The 25863-nt window shown below is 43.2% G+C and overlaps 1 protein-coding gene and 1 pseudogene across 2 annotated transcripts in view; one reads left to right on the plus strand and one right to left on the minus strand.

Moving 5' to 3' along the window:
• The first annotated feature begins 710 nt into the window (after positions 1-710).
• Positions 711-25863, plus strand: part of HSD17B6 (hydroxysteroid 17-beta dehydrogenase 6) — a 28914-nt gene continuing 3761 nt past the window's right edge. Inside the window, exons 1-3 of one of the 2 annotated variants that reach the window (XM_012450513.2) lie at positions 711-819; positions 9741-10072; positions 18020-18278. In XM_012450513.2, the coding sequence (XP_012305936.2) occupies positions 9760-10072; positions 18020-18278 (572 nt within the window). In that variant the 5' untranslated portion in view covers positions 711-819; positions 9741-9759. Of the gene's footprint in view, positions 820-846; positions 1156-9740; positions 10073-18019; positions 18279-25863 lie in introns of those variants that run through there. The other variant, XM_012450514.2, reaches the window with a different exon arrangement.
• Positions 23420-25596, minus strand: LOC105715969 (melanoma inhibitory activity protein 2-like; annotated as a pseudogene).

Raw genomic sequence — 25863 nt, forward strand, 5'->3', positions numbered from 1 at the left:
GCTGAGGCAGGCAGATCTCTTAAGCCTAGGAATTTGAGAGAAGCCTGTGCAAGCTGGTGTAACCCCATCTCTACAAAATAAAAATACAAAAATATACGGGGCATGGTGGCGTTTCCCTTTAGTCCCAGCTACTCTGGAGGCTGAGGTGGGAGGATCACTTGAGCCTGGGAGGTCGAGGCTTCAGTGAGCCCAGATTGTGCTACTGCACTCCAGCCTGGGTGACAGAGGGAACCCTGTCTCAGTAAATAAATTAGAGGGCCAGGTGGGCAGCTCATACCTGTAATTTCAGCACTTTGGGAGGCCAAGGCCGGAGCTTGAGATCAGCCTGGCCAACATGGTGAAACCCCATCTCTAGTAAAAATACAAAAATCCCAGTCCCTGTAATTCCAGCTACTCCAGAGGCTGAGGCAGGAGAATTGCTTGAACCCAGAAGGCAGAGGTTGCAGTGAGCCGAGATCGTGCCACTGCACTTTAGCCTGAATGATAGAGCGAGACTCTGTCTCAAAAAAAAACAAACAAAAAATAGAGGATGGGGGCTGAGGAGCACACAAGACTCTCTGTCTGGTCAGGCAGCTTTTTTCTTTCTTTCTGCTTTTCATTTTGGCAGTAACAGAACTGATTCTGCAGCTGATCAAGGATGACACTGGTGAGAACCCCAAGAGGGAGTGGAGTAGCCTGGACTCTTACCACAAGAGGGAGGCGTCAGGAAAGCAGTGTAGAGGTCCGCAGGCAGCAGTGGGGGCTGGAAACCGACTGCTGCCTGGTGTGCAAAGAAGTCCTTTCAAATCTCCAGGACTGGACTCTTCCTGAGCAAGCCAGGTGTGTAGGGGTGTGTGTGTGTGTGTGTGTGTGTGTGTGTGTGTGTGTAGGGGATACAGTCTGTTTGGAGACAGGTTTTGATTATGATTTTTTATTATCTTAAAAGATCCTTCAACTTTGATTCCTGAAAGAAATTTCGTCATGATTGCTTGCTCTGCTTTTTTGATCTTTACTCCTGTGGAGTTTGGGAGAGTACTGGTTACAGGCTGGGAGTGATTTCATACTTACAATTAGGAACTCTAGGTACACTCTGAAAACGGGAATCTTGGCAGCGGGGGAAACAAGCTCTTTCATGGTGAATGCTGATAACTGTGGGGTAAATTCGTGAAACTTTGGGTAAGTGGAAAGTGGCCTTCTGTGATTGGGCCAAGATCCCAGAACTCTGAGAGACTGAGGCGCGAGGATCCAGTGAGCTTAGGAGTTTGAGACCAGCATTGGCAACATGGTGAAACCCTGTCTCTACAAAAAAGTACAAAAAATTAGCTAGGTGTGGTGGTACAAACCTGTGGTCCCAGCTACTTGGGAGGCTGAGGTGGGAGGATCACCTGAGCCCAGGATGCACCACTGTACTCCAGCCTGGGTGAGACCCTGTCAAAAAAGAAAGAAAAAACAATTATTGACTTTAAGAATACTTAGCCTGTATTCCCAATGTGGGAAGAAAAGCATGTCATGGTGGATGAGTTCAGGGAGCCATGTGCTGATTTGCCCTTAGGATAAATGACTAAACTGATTGGAGTTTGTTGACAAACCCAGGTCTGAAGAGTTTAATCAAAGAAGGGAACAAAGGCTACTTCTTACTTTGCCATGTACTATATTGCCGAGAGAGGTCCTCTGCTTGAGACAGAAGAAAGACAAGCATGGCCCAGAATAGTGATAAAGAACTGATAGAAATGATTAAGGATGTTGCAATATGTGGAGTTACTCATACATAGAAAAGTGGTGGCATAATGCGCCAGATAACACACATTCCCATGGCACAATTTCCTTCTGTGAAAGCCCAGATATTATTACTAATATCTAACAATTATGTATTGCTTTACATGCATTAACTCATTTAACCTTCTCAACAAATCACTGAGGTATCTTTTTCCCGTTTTGAAGATAAGCACGCAGGAACAGAGGCCAGTTCACTTACCCAAGGCTGCAGAACAAGTAAATGACAAAGGCTGATTTTGAACCTAGGCAATCTGGCCTCAGAGTCTATGCTCATGAGTCTATTTTTTATTTTTTTCTTTTGAGAAAGAGTCTCACTCCGTCTTCCAGGCTGGAGTGCAGTGGGTCGATCTCAGCTCACTGAAGCCTCTGCCTCTCAGCTTCAAGCTATTTTCCCATCTCAACCTCCTGAGTAGCTTTGATTACACGTGCCCACCACCACACCTGGCTAATTTTTGTATTTTTAGTAGTAGGTTTTGGTATGTTGGCCAGGCTGGTCTTGAACTCCTGGCCCCAAGTGATCTGCCTGCCTTGGCCTCCCAAAGTTCTGGGATTACAAGCATGAGCCACTGTGCCCGGCCTCATGAGTCTGTTTTAAAAAACTTTTTTTAGGCCAGGCACGCTGGCTCACATCTGTGATCCTAGCACTTTGGGAGGCCGAGGCAGGTGGATTACGAGGTCAGGAGTTCAAGACCAGCCTGGCCAATATGGTGAAACCCTGTCTCTACTAAAAAATACAAAAATTAGCCTGGCATGGTGGTGTGTGCCTGTAGTCCCAGCTACTCAGGTGACTGAGGTAGGAGGATCACTGGAACATGGGACGTGAAGGTTGCAGTGAGCCAAGATCATGCCACTGCACTCCAGCCTGGCGACAGAGTGAGACTCCATGTCAAAACAAACGAACAAATACCAAAAAAACCCCTTTTTATCCTTTCTTTTTATTATTTATTAATTTTTCCAAATAGGTTCTTGCTCTGCTGCCCAGGATAGAGTACAGTAGTGCAATCACGGCTCACTGAAACCTCAACATCTGAGGCTCAAGTGATTTCCCTCTGCATCAGCCTTCGGAGTAGCTGGGACTACAGGCACACCCCACAATGTCTGCCTAACTTTTGTATTTTTTGTACAGATGGGATTTCGCCATGTTGCCCAGGCTGGTCTCGAACTCCTCAAGCAATCCGCCTGCCTTGGCCCTCCAAAGTATTGTCATTACAAGTGTGAGCCACTGGGTCCAGCCTCATGATTCTACACCATCCACAAAATCAGAGTTGGGGCAGGGAAGCTCATGCAGGGAGGTTCTTGGAAAGAAAGAAAAGGAAAGGTAGTTAGGGAATCATTTAGAGTAGTCTTGTTGGTATCACCATTTATTAGTGCTCTGTACTTTCCATGTTCCAGGTCTTTGCTCTCACTTTTCTCTTAGCCTGAAACGCCTTTGTTCAGATACCACCTGTCTTCAAAGGCTCAGCAAATCATACTTCCTTCATTTTTTTTTTTTTTGAGACAGAGTCTTGCTCTGTCGCCAGGCGCCAGGCTGGAGTGCAGTGGTGCGATCTCGGCTCACTGCAACCTCTGCCTCCCAGGTTCAAGCAATTCTCCTGCCTCAGCCTTCCAAGTAGCTGGGACTACAGGTGCACGCCACCACACCCAGCGAATTTTTGTATTTTTTAGTAGAGACAGGTTTCGCCATGTTGGCCAGGATGGTCTCGATCTCTTGACCTTGTGATCTGCCCCCCTTGGCCTCCCAAAGTGCTGGGATTACAGGCGTGAGTCATCACACCTGGCCCATACTTCCTTTATTTTAAAGCTTTTTGGTTTCGATGGAACATAGGCAGTGTGAGAAAGAAGAGGGGGAGAAAAGGTCAATATCCAGTTATGGAGGGCCTTGTACAACTAAGGTTTTAGATTTAGATTTTCAGTAGGTTGAATATTATTCAGGGAATGACATCAGCAGAGCTGTGTTTTAGGGAAATTAACCAGACTGCCCTATGTGGATGGAAGGGGAAGTGAGAGTGACACTATGGGGTTAGTGAGAAAACTTCTGTGATAGGCCAATCAAGACGCTTGGGGAGTCCTTGCATTTAGGGTATTGAAGGGAGAGGAAGAGCTGGGAGGGAAGAAGGGGAAGGGACACTGTGTGTGACTATTGCAGGAGCACTGGAGTAGAGCATCTCAGAAGTGAAGGGAGGAGTGTGTTCTACAAATTGGGTAGTCAGAAGGATTAAACCATGGCTTCTGGCTGTGAGAGACAGGAGCCGAGGGACAGGCGACGGCCTGACCATGAAAAGTCTTCCAGGGAAAGGCAGTGTAGTGTAGTGGTTAGATGCAAGGCTTCTGCAGGTGAACACTCTGGATTTGATCTTATTTCTGCTATTCATTCTGTTTCACCTTGGAAAAGTCACTTAATTTTTGCCTTAATCTGTGCTTCAGTTTCCTCGTGTGAAAAATGGGCATAATAATTGCATATACCCTCTATTGTGTGTGTGTGTGTGTGTGTGTGTGTGTGTGTGTGTGTGTATATATATATATTTATATATATGGTTTCAAACAGTGCCTGGCAAGGAAAGTTCTCTATAACTGTTCACTATTGTTATTATGTGTACAAGCTGAAGAGTTCTGACTTTATCCTATGGGTGACAGGGAGTTACAGACAGACTCCAACGAGGGCATGGCATGATCTGAAAGAATCTCCTTCTTCACCAAAGGCCAGGTTAGAATCTAAGAATCAGAAAAAAACCATAAGAAAAAGGAAAGTGCTAAATATTACAGTGAAGTCTGAGGAGAAGAGAGAGGAGGCCTTGGGAACTGTCTGCTAATAGGGCCTTGGTGAGCTGTGAGAGAGTTTCCAGAGGGTGATGGGAATGGAAGGTGAAGTGCAAGGAGCTCGTGAATGGCAAGAAAATAGAGGGCCTGTGCTTGCTCTTTGAATATTTTGGCCATATGGGGAAGAGAGAGGATGGTTATTAAAGGGGTGGCAGGTTAGGATGGTCTTAGGGAGGAAGAAAGAAGAAAGAGGATAGAGAACAATATAGAGACATTTAGAGCAGAGGTACCCTCAGTGGGCCCTGGAACCCCCTGAGATGACAGGCAAAATGTTGTGAGTATGAATTAGAGTGTCCAGGTTGAGCTGATCTGGATTGTGGCAGGGAAGCAACATGTATGCTCATCTGTGGAAGGAGAGCTAATTAAACATGGGGTTGGGAAAATTTGAAGGTTGGTAAAGATTTGGAATAGGTGTTGTTGGGAAATAATAAGGGAGGAGTCAAATGGAGGCAAACAGAAGGTTTGCCTTGTATCAGGGAGGGCTTAGCTGAGACAGGATAGCATTGATTTGTTGTATAAATGGTTAGTTTGTTTTATGCTCTTTCTCTAACACCACTTGGCAGCTGGCATCTAGGGAATATAGGCTTTGGAGTGGTAGTGAAGCACCCCTAAAATAGCCAACTATGAGGCCTATGCTGAATAAGGAGGTGAATGAAACTGTGAGAAGGATTGCAGGAATAGAGGCTAAGGAAAAGGAAGCCAGAGTGGGAAAAAAGAGACAGGTACTGGGGAGATAGTGGGGAGGGGAAGAGCCCCAAAGATAGGATGGGGCTGTGCAGAGAGGGCAGTTTCAGCTTTTTAGGATTTATTTTTTTTTTTTTTTTTTGAGGCAGAGTCTTACTCTGTCACCTAAGCTGGAGTGCAGTGGCATGATCTTTGCTCACTGCAACCTCCATCTCCCAGGTTCAAGTGATTTTTGTGCCTCAGCCTCCCAAGTAGCTGGGACTACAGGCACTGCCACCACACCCAGCTAATTTTTGTATTTTTAGTAGAGATGGGGCTTAGTCATGTTGTCTAGGCTGGTCTCGAACTCCTGATTTCAGGTGATCCACTTGCCTCAGCTTCCCCAAGTGCTGGGATTACAGGCGTGAGCCACCGTGCCTGGACTAGCTTTTCAAGATCTTTGTGGGAGAGTAGCTTCAAGCAATGATGAAGCCCAAGATGGGGCAGGCCTGAAATAACAGTGGAAGTTATTAACCTATGCATGTGTGATTATGAAGGTCTTCTCTAGGCACAACCTCAAAACTCATTAAACAAAATTAACCAGACAGCACAGTGTAGATGAGAAAGGAAGAGGCTGACAATATGGTGTAAGAAAGCTGAATTCTCTTTTGCCATAGCAGGAAGTTAATTGAGAATGTCAAAAATTGATAAATCAAGAAATAGCAGCTTAAGAACTGTGTATAAATAATCTGAGTCAAAGACAAAAATGTAAAGTAATTGCACAGCTTTGGCAGATGAATGGTTTGTTTGTAAAAGCAAGTAGGCCACTTTGGGTTTGATATTTTAAATATTCGAGGCACATTCAGGTTTGGCCTAGGGTTTGGGATTCTGCCAGGTGTATCTCTTCTGCAGGCTTCTTGCTGCTAGGCATGCGATGACTGAATAGTAAAGCCCAGGGAGGCTGTGAGGGCCAAGCTTCTCCCTAACAGGGGAAGCAGGTTTTCATCTTTGGCAACATAAAATTACCTTTTAGTCAATAAACAGACAGGATGAAGCTCTCTTTGTTACTGTAGTGCACCAGGGAATGCCAATTGGGCAGAACAGAGGCAGCTGGCCAGAGAACACAGAACTCTGATTGCAGAGAGGCAGAGGGCTTCAGAGAAGGAAGGAGAGAGAGGGGGAAAGAGGGGAAAAGGAGGGAAAGAGAAGATGGAGGGGGAGGGAGGAGCAATAGATGCCTCTCTCTACTGCTTTCTCCTCCTCACTGTCTCCTTCCATTTTACTCGCCTACCCCTAAGTTGCCCTCTCACTACTGCCTCCTCCTCTCCTCTCCTTCCCAGACCAGGCTTTTGAAAAAGAGTTTCCACTCCGCTCCACTTACTGCCCTTCAATTCATGCAGCAGTTCACTGAAGATTGGCGTCTGTGCCCTTCGCTCTCTGAGTCTTCCTGTTAAGAGCACCAGTACCCTCCTCATACCCAGTGGACCTCCCAGTTGCATTACTTATCCTTATTAAGCCCCTCTTCTCTTAGCTTCATCAGCTTTCTTTTTCCTACTTCTCTGGCTCATTCTCCCTGCTTTTTTCACTCTGTTTTTTCTCAGGATATTTTCATTTGGCATTACTTAATTTATCTAACATTTACTAAGTATCTGCTATATGCCATTCACAGGACACCAGGGGTAGGCTAATATGTAACCTGGGCTCTCAAAGGCCTTATAGTCGAAAAATGGGGAAAAGCAGGGCAATGAAGTGCAGCAGGCATCACGATAAACCCAGGCCACAATAGGGACACCAAGGAGGCTACTGTCAATTCTATTAGACCATGGGGCAGGTTAAGAGAGGGCAGGAAAGTCTCTTGCCTGAACCATTCTCATCCCCTCTGCCTAGTATTGTATGTAATCTCTTAGTGCTCACACTATGAAACAATGTGGTAGCCATGGAGGTGCATTGCTCAGATTGCTCAAGAGAATCTGCTGTGAGGAGCAAGGTTGATTTCCAGCCTCCAGTTGCTGTACCCTCTGATCTGCCGTGGTATTTTTACCGAGGCATGCTCCTCTTGGGCACTGGTCAGCCAATGACCAGCAGGATGGCAGTACTGGAGCTGGGTCAGTTCTGCCCAATGTGGGACTTCTCAAGTGGCAGTCTTTGCTCAAGGACTCCCCATGGACCTGGCTGAGACTTTCTTGGAGCTCTACTTCAATTTCAATCTCTTCCTACCTACTCTTCCTTCTGTTCCCCTCTCCCTTTAGAGGTGTCAGATCTGCATTACCACCTATTCCTGTGCCCTCTCCCTTTGTCCTCTGAGGGTGTTTCCCCCAGAATTTCTTGCATGTCTGATTTTGTCTTGGCATCTGAACTGACACACAGGAATAACGATGGGACCTGTCTTGTAAGGGTCTTGTGAAAACTTTTTGCTGAACTGCAAAAAGTTAGTATATGTAACATCTTAGAACAGAACCTGATACACAGCAAGTGCTTAGGGTTAGCTTTTTTTTTTTTTCTTCTGAGACGGAGTCTCACTCTGTTGCCTAGGTTGGAGTGCAGTGGCTCGATCTTGGCTCACTGCAACCTCCACCTCCTGGGTTCAAGCAATTCTCCTGCCTCAGCCTCCTGAGTAGCTGGGACTACAGGCACGCGCCACCATGCCAAGCTAATTTTTGAATTTTTAGTAGAGTTGGGGTTTCACCATGTTGGCCAGGATGGTCTTGATCTCTTGACCTCATGATCCACCTGCCTTGGACTCCCAAAGTGCTGGGATTACAGGCGTGAGCCACCATGCCTGGCCTTGGATAGTATCTTTATAGGTGTGTGAAAGTGGACTAATATACCTGTAGATCTCAACTTACATTTTATTCTCTCTAGGAAGCTTCTCAGACCTCTCTAGAATGCCTTAGAAGCCTCTCCTGAGTGTTCCAGCAGCCTCCTGTTTTTACTTCTGTTATAATGCATTGTTGTTAGTCTTCACGAGACTGTAATTCAATGAAAAATGGACTACATATTGTTCACTGTTGTATATCAGTGCCTAACACTGTGTCTAACTCAAGTAGATGCTGAATTAATGTTTGCTGAATGAAATTGATTAGGCTGAGTCTCAAAAGATGAACATTATGGCTGGCTCATGCCTGTAATCCCAGCACTTTGAGAGGCCAAGGTGGGTGGATCACCTGAGGTCAGGAGTTCAAGATCAGCCTGGCCAACATGGTGAAACCTTGTCTCTACTAAAAATACAAAATTAGCTAGGTGTGGTGGCATATACGTGTAATCCCAGCTACTCAGGAGGCTGAGGCAGGAGAATCACTTAACCTGGGAGGTGGAGGTTGCAGTGAGCTGAGATTGTGCCATTACATTCCAGCCTGGGCAAAAAGAGTGAAACTCTGTCTCAAAAAGGGAAAAAAAAAGATGAGTGTTATTTACTAAGTAGATGAGGGCTGCTTCTTTCAAGTAGAAAGAATTGTGTGCAGAGGTATAAAAAGGCTGTACTTTGCAGGGGACTGAAAGTTGTTTGTTATGGCTAAAGAGTAGGATGCAAGAGAGAAGCCTAAGCCAGTAGCCAGAGTGCTGCGGCATTCATGTCAAACTAAGGAGTTTGAATTGCATAGACTCACCTCATGCAGGCATTGTGGTATAGGCCTTATGATGCTAGTGGGCCCACACCCATCTTTGAGCTCTGCCTATATTGTTATGAATTATGTTAGTTCTGCCAACATGTACGGATTACCAAAAAATGGTGGACTTTTCTCCAGAATTTCATATAGAAACATAGGCATCTGTGAACACTCATTTCAACAATGCTTCTGATTAGTCTAGATTTACAAACTGCTTTGGCTGAAATATCTCACCCAAACTAGTGGATCTCCTAATGGATCTCCCTGCCTTTACCACACCCACTTCCTCTATCCTCCACTGCCACTGTGAGACAGATCTTCCTAAAACTTAATCTGGCCACCTGACTCTACAGTTTAATGTCTTTTAGTAGCATATTCTGTCCATAGGATAACATTCAGATTCTGTAGTGTGGCTTAAAAGGCCCTTCAAGATTTGGCCCCTTGCCACTTCATCTCCAGTCTCTTCCTCTGTATGTTCTGCACTGCACCCAAGCAGAATTGCTTATAGGTCTCAAGAAGTTTTGTGCTGCTCACGACTCCCTTCATGTACACATTGTTACTGCCTGGAATGTCGTCATCCTTGTCCACTTTTTGAACTTACCTATCCTGTAGGAAGTAGTACCAAAATCATTGCTTCTGTGGTAGGCTATTGGTCAACTTCCTTTGTAGACTGCATGTATACTTCTGTTACGGTTCCTTTCACACTGCGTTGGATTTGTTTGGTTACCTCACTAACTTCCCTCTCTAGACTGTGGCTCCTTGAGGGTAGGACCAAGTATTAGTCAAAAAAGAGTCCCTATCACCTATTGCAATGCCTGGCACATGGCGAATACTAAATAGATATATTGGTTAAAGAAAAAGGAAGGAATAAAATGAAAGATATTTTCTTTCTATTAAAAGAGAAGGACGCACCCTCACCATGTGGCTGTATCTGGTGGCCTTCGTGGGCCTGTACTACCTTCTCCGCTGGTACCGGGAGAGGCAGGTGGTGAGTCACCTGAGAGACAAGTATGTCTTTATCACGGGCTGTGACTCGGGCTTTGGGAACCTGCTGGCCAGACAGCTGGATGCACGAGGCTTGAGAGTGCTGGCTGCGTGTCTGACGGAGAAAGGAGCCGAGCAGCTGAGGCGCCAGACATCTGACAGGCTGGAGACGGTAACTCTGGATATTACCAAGATGGAGAGCATCGCTGCAGCTACCCAGTGGGTGAAGGAGCATGTGGGGGACAGAGGTATGAAATATTTTCTCCTTTCATTTACTTAGGCATGAAGATGCTAAGGATATATATACAGTTGTTCCTTGGTGTCTGTTGGGGATTAGTTCAAGGACTGCTTGTGGATACTAAAATCTGAGGATGCTCAAATCCCTTATATAAAATAGTGTAGTATTTAGTTACAATCTATGAACATCCTTTAAGGTAATGGATACTTTAAATCATCCCTGGGTTACATAAAATATGAAATACTATGTAAATGATACATAAATAATAGTTATACTGTATTGTTTAGGGCAGCCGTCCTCAGCCTTTTTGGTACCAGGGACCAGTTTTGTGGAAGACAGTTTTTCCATGGACAGTGGATGGGGATGGTTTCAGGATGATTCAAGTGCACTGCATTTATTGTGCACTTCATTTATATTATTACATTTTAATATGTAATGAAATAATTATACAACTCACCCATAATGTAGAATCAGTGGGGGCCCTCAGCTTGTTTTCCTGCATCTAGACAGTCCCATCTGGAGGTGATGAGAGACAGTGACAGATCATCAGACATTACATTCTCATAAGGAGCTTGTAACCTAGATCCCTGGTATGTGCAGTTCACAATAGGGTTTGTGCTCCCATGAGAATCTACTGTTGCCACTGATCTGACAGAAGGCAGAGCTCAGGCAGTAATGCCTGTGATCGGGAGCGGCTGCAAATACAGATGAAGCTTTGCTCGCTTGCCTGCACTCACCTGCTGTATGGCCTGGTTCCTAACAGGTCATGGGCTGATACCAGTCTATGGCTCAGGCACTGGAGGCCCCTGGTTTAGGAAATAATGACAAGGAAAAAAGTCTGTATATGTTCAGTATAGATGCAAATTAAAAATGTTTTTTTCATCCATGGTTGATTGAATTCATGGTTATGAAGGGCTGACTGTGTGTATCAAAAGCTGGGCTTAGAAGGCCGGCCTTGTCATTTGAAGGACTGTTGAGATCTTTCGTGGTGTTTCATTTCCTTAACATTTATTTTGAAAAATGAGCTGAATAGATTTGAAGCTATTATCTCATATTGCAAGTAGAGTATTTATAAACGTAATCTTTGAAGAGTTGGAGTATGGTGGCATGATCATAGCTCACTGCAGCCTTGATCACTTGGGCTCAAGAGATCCTCCTGCCTCAGCCTCTTGAGTAGCTGGGATTAGAGGCAATTGCCACCATGCCTGGCTATTTTTTTTATTTTTTATTTTTAGTAGAGACAAGGTCTTGCTATGTTGCCCAAGCTAAGATGTTCTTAAGAACCTGATTATCTTCCCTTGGCTACTACTTAAAATATAGGCATTTCTTGAAGTCAGTATTTGGTCTTTAAAAAATGTTTTAAAATTTTATTTTATTTATTTAAAAAATCAACACACTATTTCTTTTTTTTTTGAGTTGGAGTTTTGCTCTTGTTGCCCAGGCTGCAGTGCAATGGCACAATCTCAGCTTACCGCAACCTCTGCCTCCTGGGTTCAAGTGATTCTCCTGCCTCAGTCTCCTGAGTAGCTGGGATTACAGGCATGTACCACCATGTCCAGCTAATTTTGTATTTTTGATAGAGATGGGGGTTTCTCCATATTGGTTAGGCTGGTCTTGAACTCTGGACCTCAGGTGATCCTCCCACCTCGGCCTCCCAAAGTGCTATATATCCCTTCAACAGTTTTCCCTTTTTTTCTTTTTGAGACAGAGTTTTACTTTGTCACCAAGACTGGAATGCAGTGGTGAAATCTTGGCTCACTGCAACCTCTGCCTCCCAGGTTCAAGCAATTCTCATGACTCAGCCTCCCAAGTAGCTGGGACTACCAGTGTGTACCACCATGCCTGGCTGATTTTTGTATTTTTAGTGGAGGCGGGGTTTCACAATGTTAGCCAGGCTGGTCTTGAACTCCCAACCTCAGGCAGTCCTCCTGCCTCAGCCTCCCAAAGTGTTGGGATTATAGGTGGGAGCCACCACGCCCGCTCAGTTTTTCCTATTAACATCTTTCATTGGTGTGGTACACTTGTTACAACTGATGAGCTAATCTTGATATGTTATTGTTAACTAAAGTCCATAGTTTACATAAGGGTTAACTTTGTATTATATAGTTCTGTGTGTTTGGACAAATGTGTAATGACAGCTATCCACCATTATTGTATTACATAGAATAGTTTCAGTTCCCTAAAAGTCCTCTGTGCTTTACGTATTCATCACTCCCCACATTCCTGGCAACCACTGCTCTTTTTACTATCTCCATAATTTGTCCATTTCCAGCTGTCATATAGTTGGAATTGTTTTTTTCTGAGATAGAATTTTGCTCTTGTTGCCCAAGCTGGAGTGCAGTGGTGTCATCTCAGCTCACTGCAACCTCTGCCTCCTGAGTTCAAGCAATTCTCCTGCCTCAGACTTCTGAGTAGCTGGGACTACAGGCATGCACCACCATGCCCGGCTAATTTTTGTATTTTTAGTAGATAGGGGGTTTCACCATGTTAGCCAGTCTGGTCTCAAACTCCTGACATCAGGTGATCTGCCTGTCTCTGCCTACCAAAGTGCTGGGATTACAGGAGTGAGCCATCATGCCTGGCAGGAATAATATTATATGTAGTCTTTTAGACTAGCTTCTTTCACTTAGCAATATGCATTTAAGATTCCTTCATGTCTCGCCTTTTTTTTTTTTTTTTTTTGAGAACGGAGTTTCGCTCTTGTTACCCAGGCTGGAGTGCAATGGCGCGATCTTGGCTCACCGCAACCTCCGCCTCCTGGGTTCAGGCAATTCTCCTGCCTCAGCCTCCTGAGTAGCTGGGATTACCGGCATGCGCCACCATGCCCAGCTAATTTTTTTGTATTTTTAGTAGAGATGGGGTTTCACCATGTTGACTGGGATGGTCTCGATCTCTTGACCTCGTGATCCACCTGCCTCGGCCTCCCAAAGTGCTGGGATTACAGGCGTGAGCCACCGCGCCCGGCCGCCTCTTTTTTTTTGAAACAGGGTCTTGCTCTGTTTCCCAGGCCTGAGTGCAGTGGCCTGATCATGGCTCACTGCAGCCTCACTCTCCTGGGTTCAAGAGATCCTCTCACCTCCACCTCCTAAGTAGCTGAGACTACAGGTACACACCACTATGCCCAGCTAATTTTTAATTTTTTTCTAGAGGCATTGTCACACTATGTCACTCAGGCTGGTCTTGAACTCCTGGGCTCAATTGATCCTCCTACCTTTGCCTCCCAAAGTGTTGGGATTACAGGCATGAGCCACCACACCTGTTTTCCATGTCTTTTCATGGCTCGATAGCTCATTTCTGTTTCTGTTTGTTTGTTTGTTTTGTTTTGTTGAGATAGAGGTCTCACTCTGTTGCTCAGGTTGAAGTGCAGTGGTGCAATCATAGCTCACTGCAGCACTGAACTCCTGGGCTCAAGTGATCCTCTTGCTTCAGCCTCCCAAAGTGCTGGAATTACAGGTATGAGCCACTGCGTCGAGCCTGACAGCTAATTTCTTTTTCTCGCTGCATGATATTCCATTGTATGTATGTGCCACAGTTTATCATTCACCTATTGAAGGGAATCTTGGTTGTTTTCAGTTTTTGGCAATAATTAATAAATTCTTTTTTTAAGTTCTATTTTGTGTAAATATTATTCAACTCCTCTTTGATTCCTTTCTTCTCCTTCTCCCTTGGTTTTATGATTCAGTAGATTCTGGTAACTGGATCTCCTAAATAGCTCCTCACTCTAGGAGTTGCAAAGTGGCAATTAAATTGCTTCTCTTGGCTGGGTATAGTGCCTACACGTCTGTAGTTCCAGCTACTTGAGAGGCTGAGGTGGGAACATCACTCGAGCAGGACTTTGAGGCTACAGTGGGTTATGATGGCACCTGTTGAATAGCCACTGTACTCCAGCCTGGACAACACAGTGAGACCCTATCTCTAAAGTAAAACCTTGTTTTGCTTGGGTTGCAGGATGTTAATTTTTTTTTTTTTTTTTTTGAGACAGGGTCCTGCTCTGTCACCTATGCTGGAGTGCAGTGGCATTGTCGGCTCACTTCAACCTTGACCTCCCAGGCTCAAGTGATCCTTCTACCTCTTAGCCTCCTGAGTAGCTGGGAATACAGGTGTGCACCACCATGCTTGGCTAATTTTTGTATTTTTTGTAGAGATGAGGTCTTTCCATGTTGCCCATGTTGGTCTCAAACTCCTGGGCTCAAGAGATCCACTTGCCTCAGCCTCCCAAAGTGTACATTTAAAAAAAATTATTTTAAACTTGAAAATTTACTGATTTGGCTAAAAATTTTTTTAAATTTAAAATTTACTTTAGCCGGGCGCTGTGGTTCACGCCTATAATCCCAGCACTTTGGGAGGCCGAAGTGGGAGGATTGCTTGAGCCCAGGAATTCAAGACCAGCCTGGGCAACACAGTGAGATACCATCTCAATTTAAAAAATATTACTTGGTGGCTCACGCCTGTAATCCCAGCACTTTGGGAGGCCGAGGCAGGTGGATCACGAGGTCAAGAGATTGAGACCATCCTGGTCAACATGGTGAAACCCCGTCTCTACTAAAAATACAAAAAATTAGCTGGGCATGGTGGCGCGTGCCTGTAATCCCAGCTACTCAGGAGGCTGAGGCAGTAGAATTGCCTGAACCCAGGAGGCGGAGGTTGCGGTGAGCCGAGATCGCGCCATTGCACTCCAGCCTGGGTAACAAGAGCGAAACTCCGTCTCAAAAAAAAAAAAAAAAAAAATATATATATATATATATATATATATATATATACACACACACACATATTATTTCTTGTCTGAGGTTGTTCTTAACTCCCCCAGGAAGAGTCAGGAGCTGTGGGTAGTTATAGCCTCTGTGCTGTGCATAACATTTATTTCTATTGTATTGTTACTGTTTTCCCATCTGTTAGACTGTGAGCTCCTTGATGACATGGGCCTCTCTTACTATTTTCACATTTCCAACTTCTGGCATGTTGTCTGGTACATGTTAAAGGCTCAAAAATGCTGAATGAATCCTCTATGTTCATACTTTTGTCTATTACCTTTTTAAATCTGTGTCCTTGGTTTCTTACTCCTCCCATTTGAATTTCCAACTACTTGCTGGATTTCTTCATCTGGAAACTCTACTAGTGCCTAAAACTCACAAAATCTAAAGGAGGAGTTGTTGTTTTCCTCTCACCTCTTCACCAATTCTACTTTTCTTTCTAGTCCTTCTCTCAGTTTATAATGTTACTGTCCCTTCAGTTACAAAAACTTTACCTTGGAGTCTTTTTCAATCCTTACACTTTTAACTTTTCTGTGTCTCTGTTATTTTATGTGACCTCTTATAAGGAGCATATTGCTGATATAAAAACTAAACCAGACTGATAATTTTTGTTTTTTAAGTAGAACATTTATTTCATCTATACTACTTTATTATTATTGTTATTATTTTAGAGGCAAAGTCTCACTCTGTCATCCAGGTTGGAGTGTAGTGCCACGATCAGCTCACTGTAAAGTTGAATTCCTGGATTCAAGCCATCCTCTTAACTCAGCCTCCTGAGTAGCTAGGACTGCAGGTGTGTACCATCACACTCAGCTAACTTAAAATAAAAAATATTTGTAGAGTGGGTCTTTCTACGTTGCCCAGGCTGGTCTCAAACTCCTGGTCTCAAGAGATCCAAATGGCTTGTATTTCCAAAGTGTTAGGATTATAGGCATGAGCCACTGAGCCTCGCCTTAATTATTATGTTTGGATTTATTTCTTTTATCTTTGTGCTTTTTATTTGTCCCATTTTTTCCTGTTTCCTTTATTCTCTTTTGAATTGATTCAATTTTTTTTTTTTTTTTTTTTTTTTTTTGAGACGGAGTTTCACTCGTTACCCAGGCTGGAGTGCAATGGCGTGATCTCGGCTCACTGCAATCTCCACCTCCTGGGTTCAAGCAATTCTCCTGCCTCAGCCTCCTGAGTAGCTGGGACTACAGGCATGCGCCACCACACCCAGCTAATTTTTTGTATTTTGAGTAGAGATGGGGTTTCACCATGTTGGCCAGGATGGTCTCGATCTTCTGACCTCGTGATCTGCCCGCCTCAGCCTCCCAAAGTGCTGGAATTACAGGTGTGAGCCACTGCACCCGGCCTTGAATTGATTGAATTTTTATTCCACTTTTTCCACTACTAAGTTGAAAGTACTAGAATATTCTCTATTTCTATTTCTCTGGTGGTTTCCGTAGAAATTTTAAGTGCATATGTTGTTTATCAAATGTAAAATTAGTATCTTTACTTTTCTTCTGTGTAATCCAGGGCCCTCAGAACACTCACATTTCAGTTATCCCTCCTGACGTCTATGCTACTGGTGCTGTGTATTTCAGTTCTGTTTTTTGTCTCTCCAATATGTAATGTTTGTTTAGATTTATTCTCTTTTTACCTTTTTCTTTTCTCATTGTTCCTTCTTGAATTTTCCATCTAAAATTGCTTTCTTTGTTACTGAATGTATACCTAAGAATTTAGAATTTAGAAGGTGCTGGGACAAAATCTTTCCTTTTAAAAAACATTTCTTGGCCAGGCATGGTGGCTCACGCCTACAGTCCTAGCACTTTGAGAGACAGAGGTGGGCAGATCACCTGAGGTCAGGAGTTCAAGACCAGCCTGGCCAACATCGTGAAAGCCTAACTCTACTAAAAATACAAAAATTAGCTGGGCATGATGGTAGGTGCCTGTAATCCCAGCTACTTGGGAGGCTGAGACAGGAGAATCGCTTGAACCCAGGAGATGGTGGTGGCAGTGAGCCGAGGTCATGCCCCTGCACTCCAGCCTGGGTGGCTGAGTGAAAAAAAGAAATTTCTTAAAATGTCTTTATTTTACCCTCGTTGTTGAAAGCTGTTTTTGCAGATAGGCTATTCTATGTTTACAATTACTTTTTCTTGGTACATTGAAGACACCGTTCCGGTCGTCTGTCTCTTGTTGTTTGTGTCTTCATAAGTCAGTTGTTAGCCTATTTGTTTTTCCTTTGAAAATAATCTGTCTTTTCTTTCTGGGTATTTAAAGATATTCTCTTTCTTAGATTTTTATTTTGGTGTATCTAGGTATGGATTTCTCTGTCTATATTGCTTGGGATTTTTTTTGGGGGTGTGGCTTCTTGAATCTGTGCATTATCAGTTCTGGAAAATTCTTAGCCATCATTACTTCAAATATTGACTTTATTCCATTTGCCTCCCTTATTTTTGGATCTGATTAGACATATGTTACATGTTTTTACTTTGGTCTTGCCTCCCTTTTCTTTCATGTTTTTCAGCTCTTTGTATATTTATGCCGCAGTCTGTATGTTTTTCTTTACTGTCTTCCGATTTGCTACTTTCTTTCGTCCACTATGTCTGTCTGCTATTAAACCTGTCTACCAAATTTTAAAATTTCAATAGTTGCATCTTTTATTTCTAGAAGTTTTATTTGGTTCTTTCTCAAATCTGCTTGATCAATTATTTATTTATTTATTGAGACAGAGTTTCACTTTTCTGCCCAGACTGGAGTGCAGTGGCTCGACCTTGGCTCACTGCAACCTCCGCCTTCCAGTTACAAGCAATTCTCCTGCCTCAGCCTCCCGAGTAGCTGGGATTATAGGCGCCTGCTACCACGCCTGGCTAATTTTTGTACTTTTAGTAGAGACAGGGTTTCACCATGTTGGCCAGGCTGGTCTTGAATTCCTGACCTTGTGATCTGCCTGTCTTGGCCTCCCAAAGTGCTGGGATTACAGGCGTGAGCCACCGTGTCCTGCCCTTGCTTGATCAATTTTATATTATTTTTATTAATATTTTCAACCCTTTTATTTTAAAATTATATTTAGCAAATTTATATGTCATATAATTTGGGCTGCAAACTCTCATGGGGGTGGTTAGTGGTTATGATTCCTCAAGAGTGATTCTTTCCCCACCTAAGTTCAAAATAGAGTATTTTTGCCTGAAACCAAACTCTTGATATGACTTTTGTTTTAGGACTCTGGGGACTGGTGAACAATGCAGGCATTATTAAACCAGTTTCCTTATGTGAGTGGCTGAGTATTGACGACTCTATGGATATCCTCAAAGTGAACCTCATTGGTGTGATCCAGGTGACGTTGAGCATGCTTCCCTTGGTGAGGAGAGCACGGGGAAGGATTGTCAATGTCTCCAGCATTCTGGGAAGAATTGCTTCCTTTGCAGGAGTCTACTGTGTCTCCAAGTTTGGAATAGAAGCCTTTTCAGATATTCTGAGGTAACTCTCTTAAGTTAAAACAAAAACAACTATTGAGCACTGAAATATGTCTTAGGCATTGTGCTAGTTGCTTTCACCAACCTTATCTTATTTTATCAGTCCTCAAATCTTGATACATAGATATTATTACTAGTCTATTTTATACAGAAAACAGGCTCAGATTTACATATCTTTCCCAAATTCACTTGTTATAGCCAGAATTTGGCAGAACTGTGTTTTGACCTCAGGTCTTTGTCTTCTACCACTATGATGTCACACTTTAATTCTCAAGATTTATTTTTTTATTTTTGAGACAGGGTCTCACTCTGTTGCCCAGGCTGGAGTGCAGTTGTGTGATCATGGTTCATTGCAGCCTCAACCTCCTGGGCTTAAACGATCCTCCCACCTCAGCCTCCCTGGTAGCTGGGACCATGGGTACATGCCACTATGCCCAGCAAATTTTTTGTACTTTGTAGAGCTGGAGTCTCATTATGTTACCCAGGCTAGTCTCAAACTCCTGGGCTAAAGTGATCTTCCTGCCTCAGCCTCCAAAAGTGCTGGGATTACAGGCATGAGCCAGCGTGCCTGGCTAGTCCTATTGGTTCAGTTTCCTGTCCTTCCACTAACTGCTTTATTCTTTTTGTAGTACCCGCCCCCCATATATATGTGTGTGTGTCATATATGTGTATCTATTTATTTATTTTCTGAGACAGAGTCTTGCTCTGTCATCCAGGCTGGAGTGCAGTGATGTGATCTTGGCTCACTGCAACCTCCGCTTCCCAGGTTCAAGCGATTCTTGTGCCTCAGCCTCCCAAGTAGCTGGGACCACAGGCATGTGCTACCACACCTGGCCAATTTTTGTATTTTTAGCAGAGATGGGGCTTCACCATGCTGGCCAGGCTGGTATCAAACGCCTGACCTCATGTAATCCACCCAACTTGGCCTCCCAAAATGCTGGGATTACAGGTGTGAGCCACTGTGCCCTGCTTATTTATTTATTTATTTTGAGATGGAGTCTCACACTGTCACCCAGCCTGGAGTGCAGTGGTGCAATCTCGGCTCACTGCAACCTCCGCCTCCTGGGTTCAAGCTATTCTCCTGCATCAGCCTCCCGAGTAGCTGGGATTACAGGCGTGTGCCACCATGCCCAGCTAATTTTTGTATTTTTAGTAGAGATGGGGTTTCACTATGTTGGCCAGGCTGGTCTCAAACTCCTGACTTCATGATCTGCCCGCCTCAGCCTCCCAAAGTGCTGGGATTACAGGCATGAGCCACCGTGCCCAGCCTGTTTATTTATTTTTAAGAGACAGAGTCTCACTATATTGCCTGGGCCAGAGTTCAGTGACTATTCACAGGCATGATCATAGCTTACTACAACCTTGAACTCCTGGGCTCAAGCTGTTCTCCTGCCTTAGCCTCCTGAGTAGCTAGGACTACAGTCCTGCACCACTGCACTCAGTCTATTTTCCTTATATTATACTTCTTGAGAGAGAATTCTATTGGCTGAGTTTATTTTTTTGTGTGTGCCAGGTGACACCACATTGTGTGACATTTTTGTGCATGATTATGGGTAAGGCACTGCTGTAAGTACTTTCCATCCATTAAATCATTTAACTTTCATAGCAACCCCATGAAGAAGGCATTATTTTTATTCTTATTGTACATATTCTTATTGTACATCTGAGGAAACTGAGGCACAGAAGTTTAGTAATTTGTCCATAGTCATGTTGGTAATCACAGGCAGAGCCATTGTTCAGTCTTATGAGGGGCTCTCCTTCTATCAAGTCCCCTTCCTGGTCCAATCAGCTGTGGACATGAGGCTGTAGTAACATGGTCCAAAATATTGCTGTCCACACTCTTCTTTAGCAGGGGCTGACTTTTGGACAGTTTCCCTTGGAAATGGGCTGTGAATATTAAAGGTAGCATGTATTGACTTTCTATGACTGCTGTAATAAATTATCATAGGTAGTTTATGGTATATGGTGTTTTAAAACAACACTTTTTTTTGTAATCATTTCATAATCAGTATCACTGGGCCAAAACTGAGGTGTTGACAGGGCCACATTCCTTCTGAAATCGCTTTGGGAGAATCCATTTCTTGCCTCTTCCAGCTTCGGGTCACTGCCAGCATTCTTTGGCTGTGGCTACATCATTCCTATCTCTGCCTTCGTGGTCACATTGCCTTTTCTTCTTCTGTCAGTCATCAGATCCACTTCCGCTTCTCTTACAAGGATCTTTGTGATTGCATTTAGGGCCCATGCAGATAACCTAGGATAACCCCCTATAGCAAGAGCCTTAACTTAATCACACATGCAAAGTCTTTGCCACATAAGGTAACATTTACAGGAATTAGGACCTGATCTCTTTGGGAGCCATTGTTTAGCCTACCATACCATGACTGGTACGTAAGTGTTATAATGTGAGTCTTATATGCCTAGGAAGAAAACGGAGAAATAGCCAAGAGATTACATGAGTTGTTACCATGTGGTAAGCACCTCACCTGGCTTCCCACCTATCTGATGTTCTGTGTACTGCTACAGGGCTGCTGCTCACTGATTTACCATGACCTAGGGCTGGTCTCTCAGACTCCTTGACTCATTCCCAGACTAAGATCAAAGATATATCCTTCCAACATTCAAACCACTATGTAATTCCTTTAGAAAAGTCAATTTCACCCTAGCAGTCCTCAGGATAGACAAGGAAAGGAAGTTTTGTTCTACATTTACATTGGAGTGTTAAAGGAGAATGGAAATGAGGGGTGGTAGGAATCAGAGTGAGAAAACTCCACGGAGAATTGAAATTTAAAGGAGGAGAGTCACCTTCGGCAGAAAGCCCTTTTCTCTTCTCCATTACATATGGGCACCTGGAGACACTTTTTGAAGCTCTAACATGGAAGGTTTTAGGTTTTGGTTTGGTAAGTGAGGCTTTTCCCTTAGAACAGTGAGTGATTCTTAAACTCTAGCATGCCTCAGAGTCACCTGGAAGGCTTGTTAAAACAGATTATTGAGTCTCACCCCTAGCGTTTCTTATTTAGTAAGTCTAGACTGGGGCCCAATACATTGCATTTCTAAAAAGTTCCCAGATGCTGATGATGCCACTGATCCAGGGTCCACACTTTGAGAACCACTGCTTAGAGGTCATAAGGCTTTGTGGTCTGCCTACTTATGGACCATTACTTCAAACGTTTCTCCTTGCTGTCAGCTTGAGCTTCGTCTTCTCCAGCAAGGCTGCCTGAACCTATAGTTTAGGGAACACTCCTCATCACTGTCCCTATATCTCCTAGAGTATACCTCTGCCATGGTGCACAATGCCATCTTGCTTCACTTGATGTAGGCAGCACTTAGTATAGCACTTAGCCTATAGTCGGCCCTTGGTAAGTATTTTTGGAACTGTTTGTTGAACTAACTTGAATATCCTGGAATTTGTCATTCTAATGCTCACATCATGTTTCATGAGTGATCTCATAGTCTGAACACACTGTACTTTTCCACAGGCCCATACTTTTGCATGTGCGATTCCCATTGCCTGGTTTGTTATTCTTCCCTTTTCTTTACTTGGAAATTTCCTTTTATCCTTTAAGATAATGGTCCCCAACATTTTTGGCTCCAGGGACCTGTTTCGTGAAAGACAGTTTTTTTACGGTCCAGGGTGGGGGTGGTGGGAAGAAATAGATGGTTTCGGAATGAAACTGTTCCACCTCAGGATTCTTACAGGGAGTGTACAACTTAGATCCCTCGCATGCACAGTTCACAGTAGGGTTCATGCCCCTATGAGACTTTAATGTCTGACTGACCTGACAGGAGGTGGAGCTCAGGCGGTAATGCTGGCTTGCCCACTGCTCACCTCCTCCTGTGTAGCCCAGTCCCTAACAGGCTGTGGATGTACCGGTCCGCACCCCAGGGTTGGGGATCCCTGCTTTAAGACTCAACTGAAATGTAGGCCGGGCCTGGTGGCTCATACCTGTAATCTCAGCATTTTGGGAGGCTGAGGTGGGCGGATCACCTGAGATCAGGAGTTTGAGACCAGCCTGACCAACATGGAGAAACCCTGTCTCTATTAAAAATACAAAATTAGATGGGCATGGTGGTGCATGCCTGTAATCTCAGCTACTCGGGAGGCTGAGGCAGGAGAATCGCTTGAACCTGGGAGGCAGAGGTTGCAGTGAGCCGAGATGGCGCCATTGCACTCTAGCCTGGGCAATAAGAGTGAAACTCCATCTCAAAAAACAAAAAAACAAAAAAACAAAGACTCAACTGAAATGTTTTTCTCTTCACTGAAGCCTTCCCTGACTCCCTCAGAAAATCTATCTGTACCTTCCTTTCTACTTTCATAGCCCCTTGAATGCCTCTCCTTCATAATTCTTTTGAGTTGTGTTGTAATTATTTGCCTACTTTGTTGGACTCAACCAATGTTGGACTCACCTTTCTGAGATGAGGAACTGAGTCTTAATCTTCTGAGATTGTGTATATGAGACACTTAGCATAGTGCCAATCATAATAAATGCTAATTTTATTTATTGTCATTTGTATCCTTCATGCCTGCAGAGTCTAGCACATGGTAGGTACTTAATAACTCTTTATTAAATGAGTGATTCTAGAATTGAATGGCTATGATTTGGTATAATCATTTCCTAGTTGTTGGATCCAGAGATGTTTATATTTTATTTTTTTTCTTCTCCATTTCTTTATCCTTTAAAATATTCAGTAAAGGTATTTTTAATAGAAAAACTATCTGATTTTATCATTATCAATACCAAACAAGTCTTTAAATCAACTAAAATTTATTTAATTAAGCATAAAGTTACTTTCACATTTGTATACAATCACAGTAAATACAGTTCTTGGCTTAAAGACACAGACACAGCCTTTAGAATTTAAAGCCTCCCCACCTGCAAGATTACATATATAAAACTCCCACTATTGTTTATATAATAGTGGATTAGTTAATCAAATTAAAATAGTTATACTATCTATAATAAAATAAAATGGAAATAATTAACTCATAAGATTCATATTTAAATCATATTTACAAAATACTATCCTGAGAATTATAATTCCATTAAACTTCAATTTGAGCAAAAGTGTAATCATTTAAGTAACCGTAGTTACATGAACTGCAAATGAGATCAGTCAAAATTACTTTTGAAGAGAGCAAAAATATTGTCAGGTTTCTTGCTGTGGTTCTGAATGATCAGTAGCAGGCTCATTTGAAGGTGGAATCAACCCTGAAGGGAACTTACTTCTATCTTCAGGATGTAGGGGTGGGAGGAAAAAATCCAGGTCTTGGGGGAAGGTAAGGAGGAAAATCCCTTGGTGGATAGACATTTCTCATTGCAAATGGAGCATGTGGTGGACCTGGGAAATCTCTTGGTGGAAAATAATCTCAAGAAGCTCCAAACATGGTTCCTGGAAGAGGTGGGGGGAAAGGAGGTCCTCTTCTCATGAACGGGCCCCTTGTATCCACTGGAAACAATGAACCTCTGAATGGAGCAAGAGGTGGAGGAACAAAGCCGGGGCCAGTTGCTCCATTTTCAGCTCGGAGAGATTAATCAGGCACATTGAAATTACCAAGATCATCTTTGGTATCATTTCTACTGGATTCCATTTCGGAAGGCATTGACCCATCCATTTTATCCAAAGGCATATAAAAACTTCTGAGTTCTATTGGTCCAGACAGTCTACCAGAATTAGAATAAAATCTGGCTTGCCTTTGTGGAGGAAGAGCTGAATCAGGATATGATTGTCCCGGTGGAGGAAACATCATCCTATGGTCCTGTTCCCCTGGAGGTGACACGGATCCAGTGTCCGAAGGAGCCTTATGAGAATTGGTTAACATATCAAAGCTTGATTCTCCTCTTTCATTGGTAATCTTATGGTCCAGAGGATTCCTTGGGCCTCTTGAGCCTCTTCCTCCTCCCCCTAGAAACAAAGGTGAGAATCTGAGTGGACCCTCCAACAGAGTTGGACGAGAGAGAAAAGCTCTCGTTTCAGATGAAGCCTGACCCAATGGCGAAGGACCGTATGGGGAATGCTCTCTGCCAAATGGTTTATTTGGAACATCAAGTGCATAAAGATCTTTTTCTAAAAGTTCAAATTTAAACCCTGTTTCAGTTAATTTTTGTCTTTTGTGAGCATTTTCTTTCCTTAAATCATTGAGGTTTCTTTCAGCAGTCTGAGCTGCCAACCAATTACCATGTGCTTTTTTTCTCATGGGAAATAATCTGCCCTTGATAAGAATGGATAGTTCTCTCCGATTCTTCTTCAAGATCTTTGGCTCGCTTTCTATAGGTCTCCATCTCTTCAGTGGCATGGCTGATCTTTTTGTCTACTTTAGAAAATTTCTCCTCTTTCTCTAACCGGTAATTTTCCTCTATTCTTAATTTCCTGTGGGGTTTCATTTTATTTTCTTGATATAATTCAGTCATTAAATTTCTGTTGAAGATTCTGATTCTCACTTTCAAAACGTGTGTTTTCTGACTGCAAAGATGCTTGTTCAGTCTGAAGATTTTTAATATGCTCTCTAAGCTCTTCCTTTGTTTTATCAGCTTCAGATAACTGAATATAAATTTGGTTTCTTTCTCCGTCTAAGGTTTTTAAAGAAGCATTTAACTTAGCAGCATGAATCAGTTTCTTTAAAGCTCCTTTTGGAGGATTATCTAAGTAAGCACTATTTTCCAATTCGTTGTTCATTTCTAACTCCAAGTTAGCATCGTCCGTTATGTCTTCTCCAAGCATAGCCAATCTTTCATCTTTAGCAAGTGTTCAGTCAGAGTCTTGATGTGATTTTATCATTTAGAACTTGTTCTGCGTGTACGACTCTTTGGAGTCTTCAAATATTATTTTCTGTTTATTAGGTTCACTCATTTATTTTTTGCACACTTCAGCTTCTTGTAAAAGTTGTTTCTGGCTTTTCTGAAGTTGAGAATTTTCATTCAAAGCATCTTTTATGCTATCTTCAGTCGTTCTTCATTTGAAATTCTTGAAGATCATTTTGGCTTCAGCTACTTGTGATTTGAGGGATTTTGACTTATCTTCTAGAGACTGTATCCTTTTTGAAATATCCGCCATCAATTCACCTTGTTCAGAATGTTTATATTTCTCTTCTTTTAACTCTTTTTCTAGACAGAGTATTTTATCTTCAAGTTCCACATTGAACCTGTTCAGCTTTCCACAGGTTACCTCCAAACTTTGTGCTTCTGTTGCCTCCTTCTCAAAGCTGGCATCCTTTAAAAACGACTCTACTTCATGGCCTTCATACTCTTTTTGAACAAGGCTAAAATTTTCAATTAGTTTACATTTTTTTTTTCAATTAGTCCAGAAAGCATTACAGCAAGCTTTTTTCTCTCTTTCCACATAAAGCTGACTCCTAACCAGTCTAAAACTTCTCCACACACACAAAAAAGGGAACAGCAAAAAATCCAACAAGAGCTGCACGTATCACCAATTCCCATGGAAAACCATAAGGATTAGAATCTGGTCTCACACCATCAGGCAGTGCTACCACAACCCTGTGGCAGGACCAGCCCCAGCTACCTCCATAGCACCAGGGTTGCTCCGGTGGTCACGCAGTAACCCCGGCCTGTCGGCCGCAATAAGCACTGGAAAAG

The sequence above is a fragment of the Aotus nancymaae genome, unplaced genomic scaffold (assembly GCF_030222135.1).
Source record: "Aotus nancymaae isolate 86718 unplaced genomic scaffold, 86718_ANA_hifiasm-v0.15.2.pri h1tg000016l, whole genome shotgun sequence".
NCBI lineage: Eukaryota > Metazoa > Chordata > Mammalia > Primates > Aotidae > Aotus > Aotus nancymaae.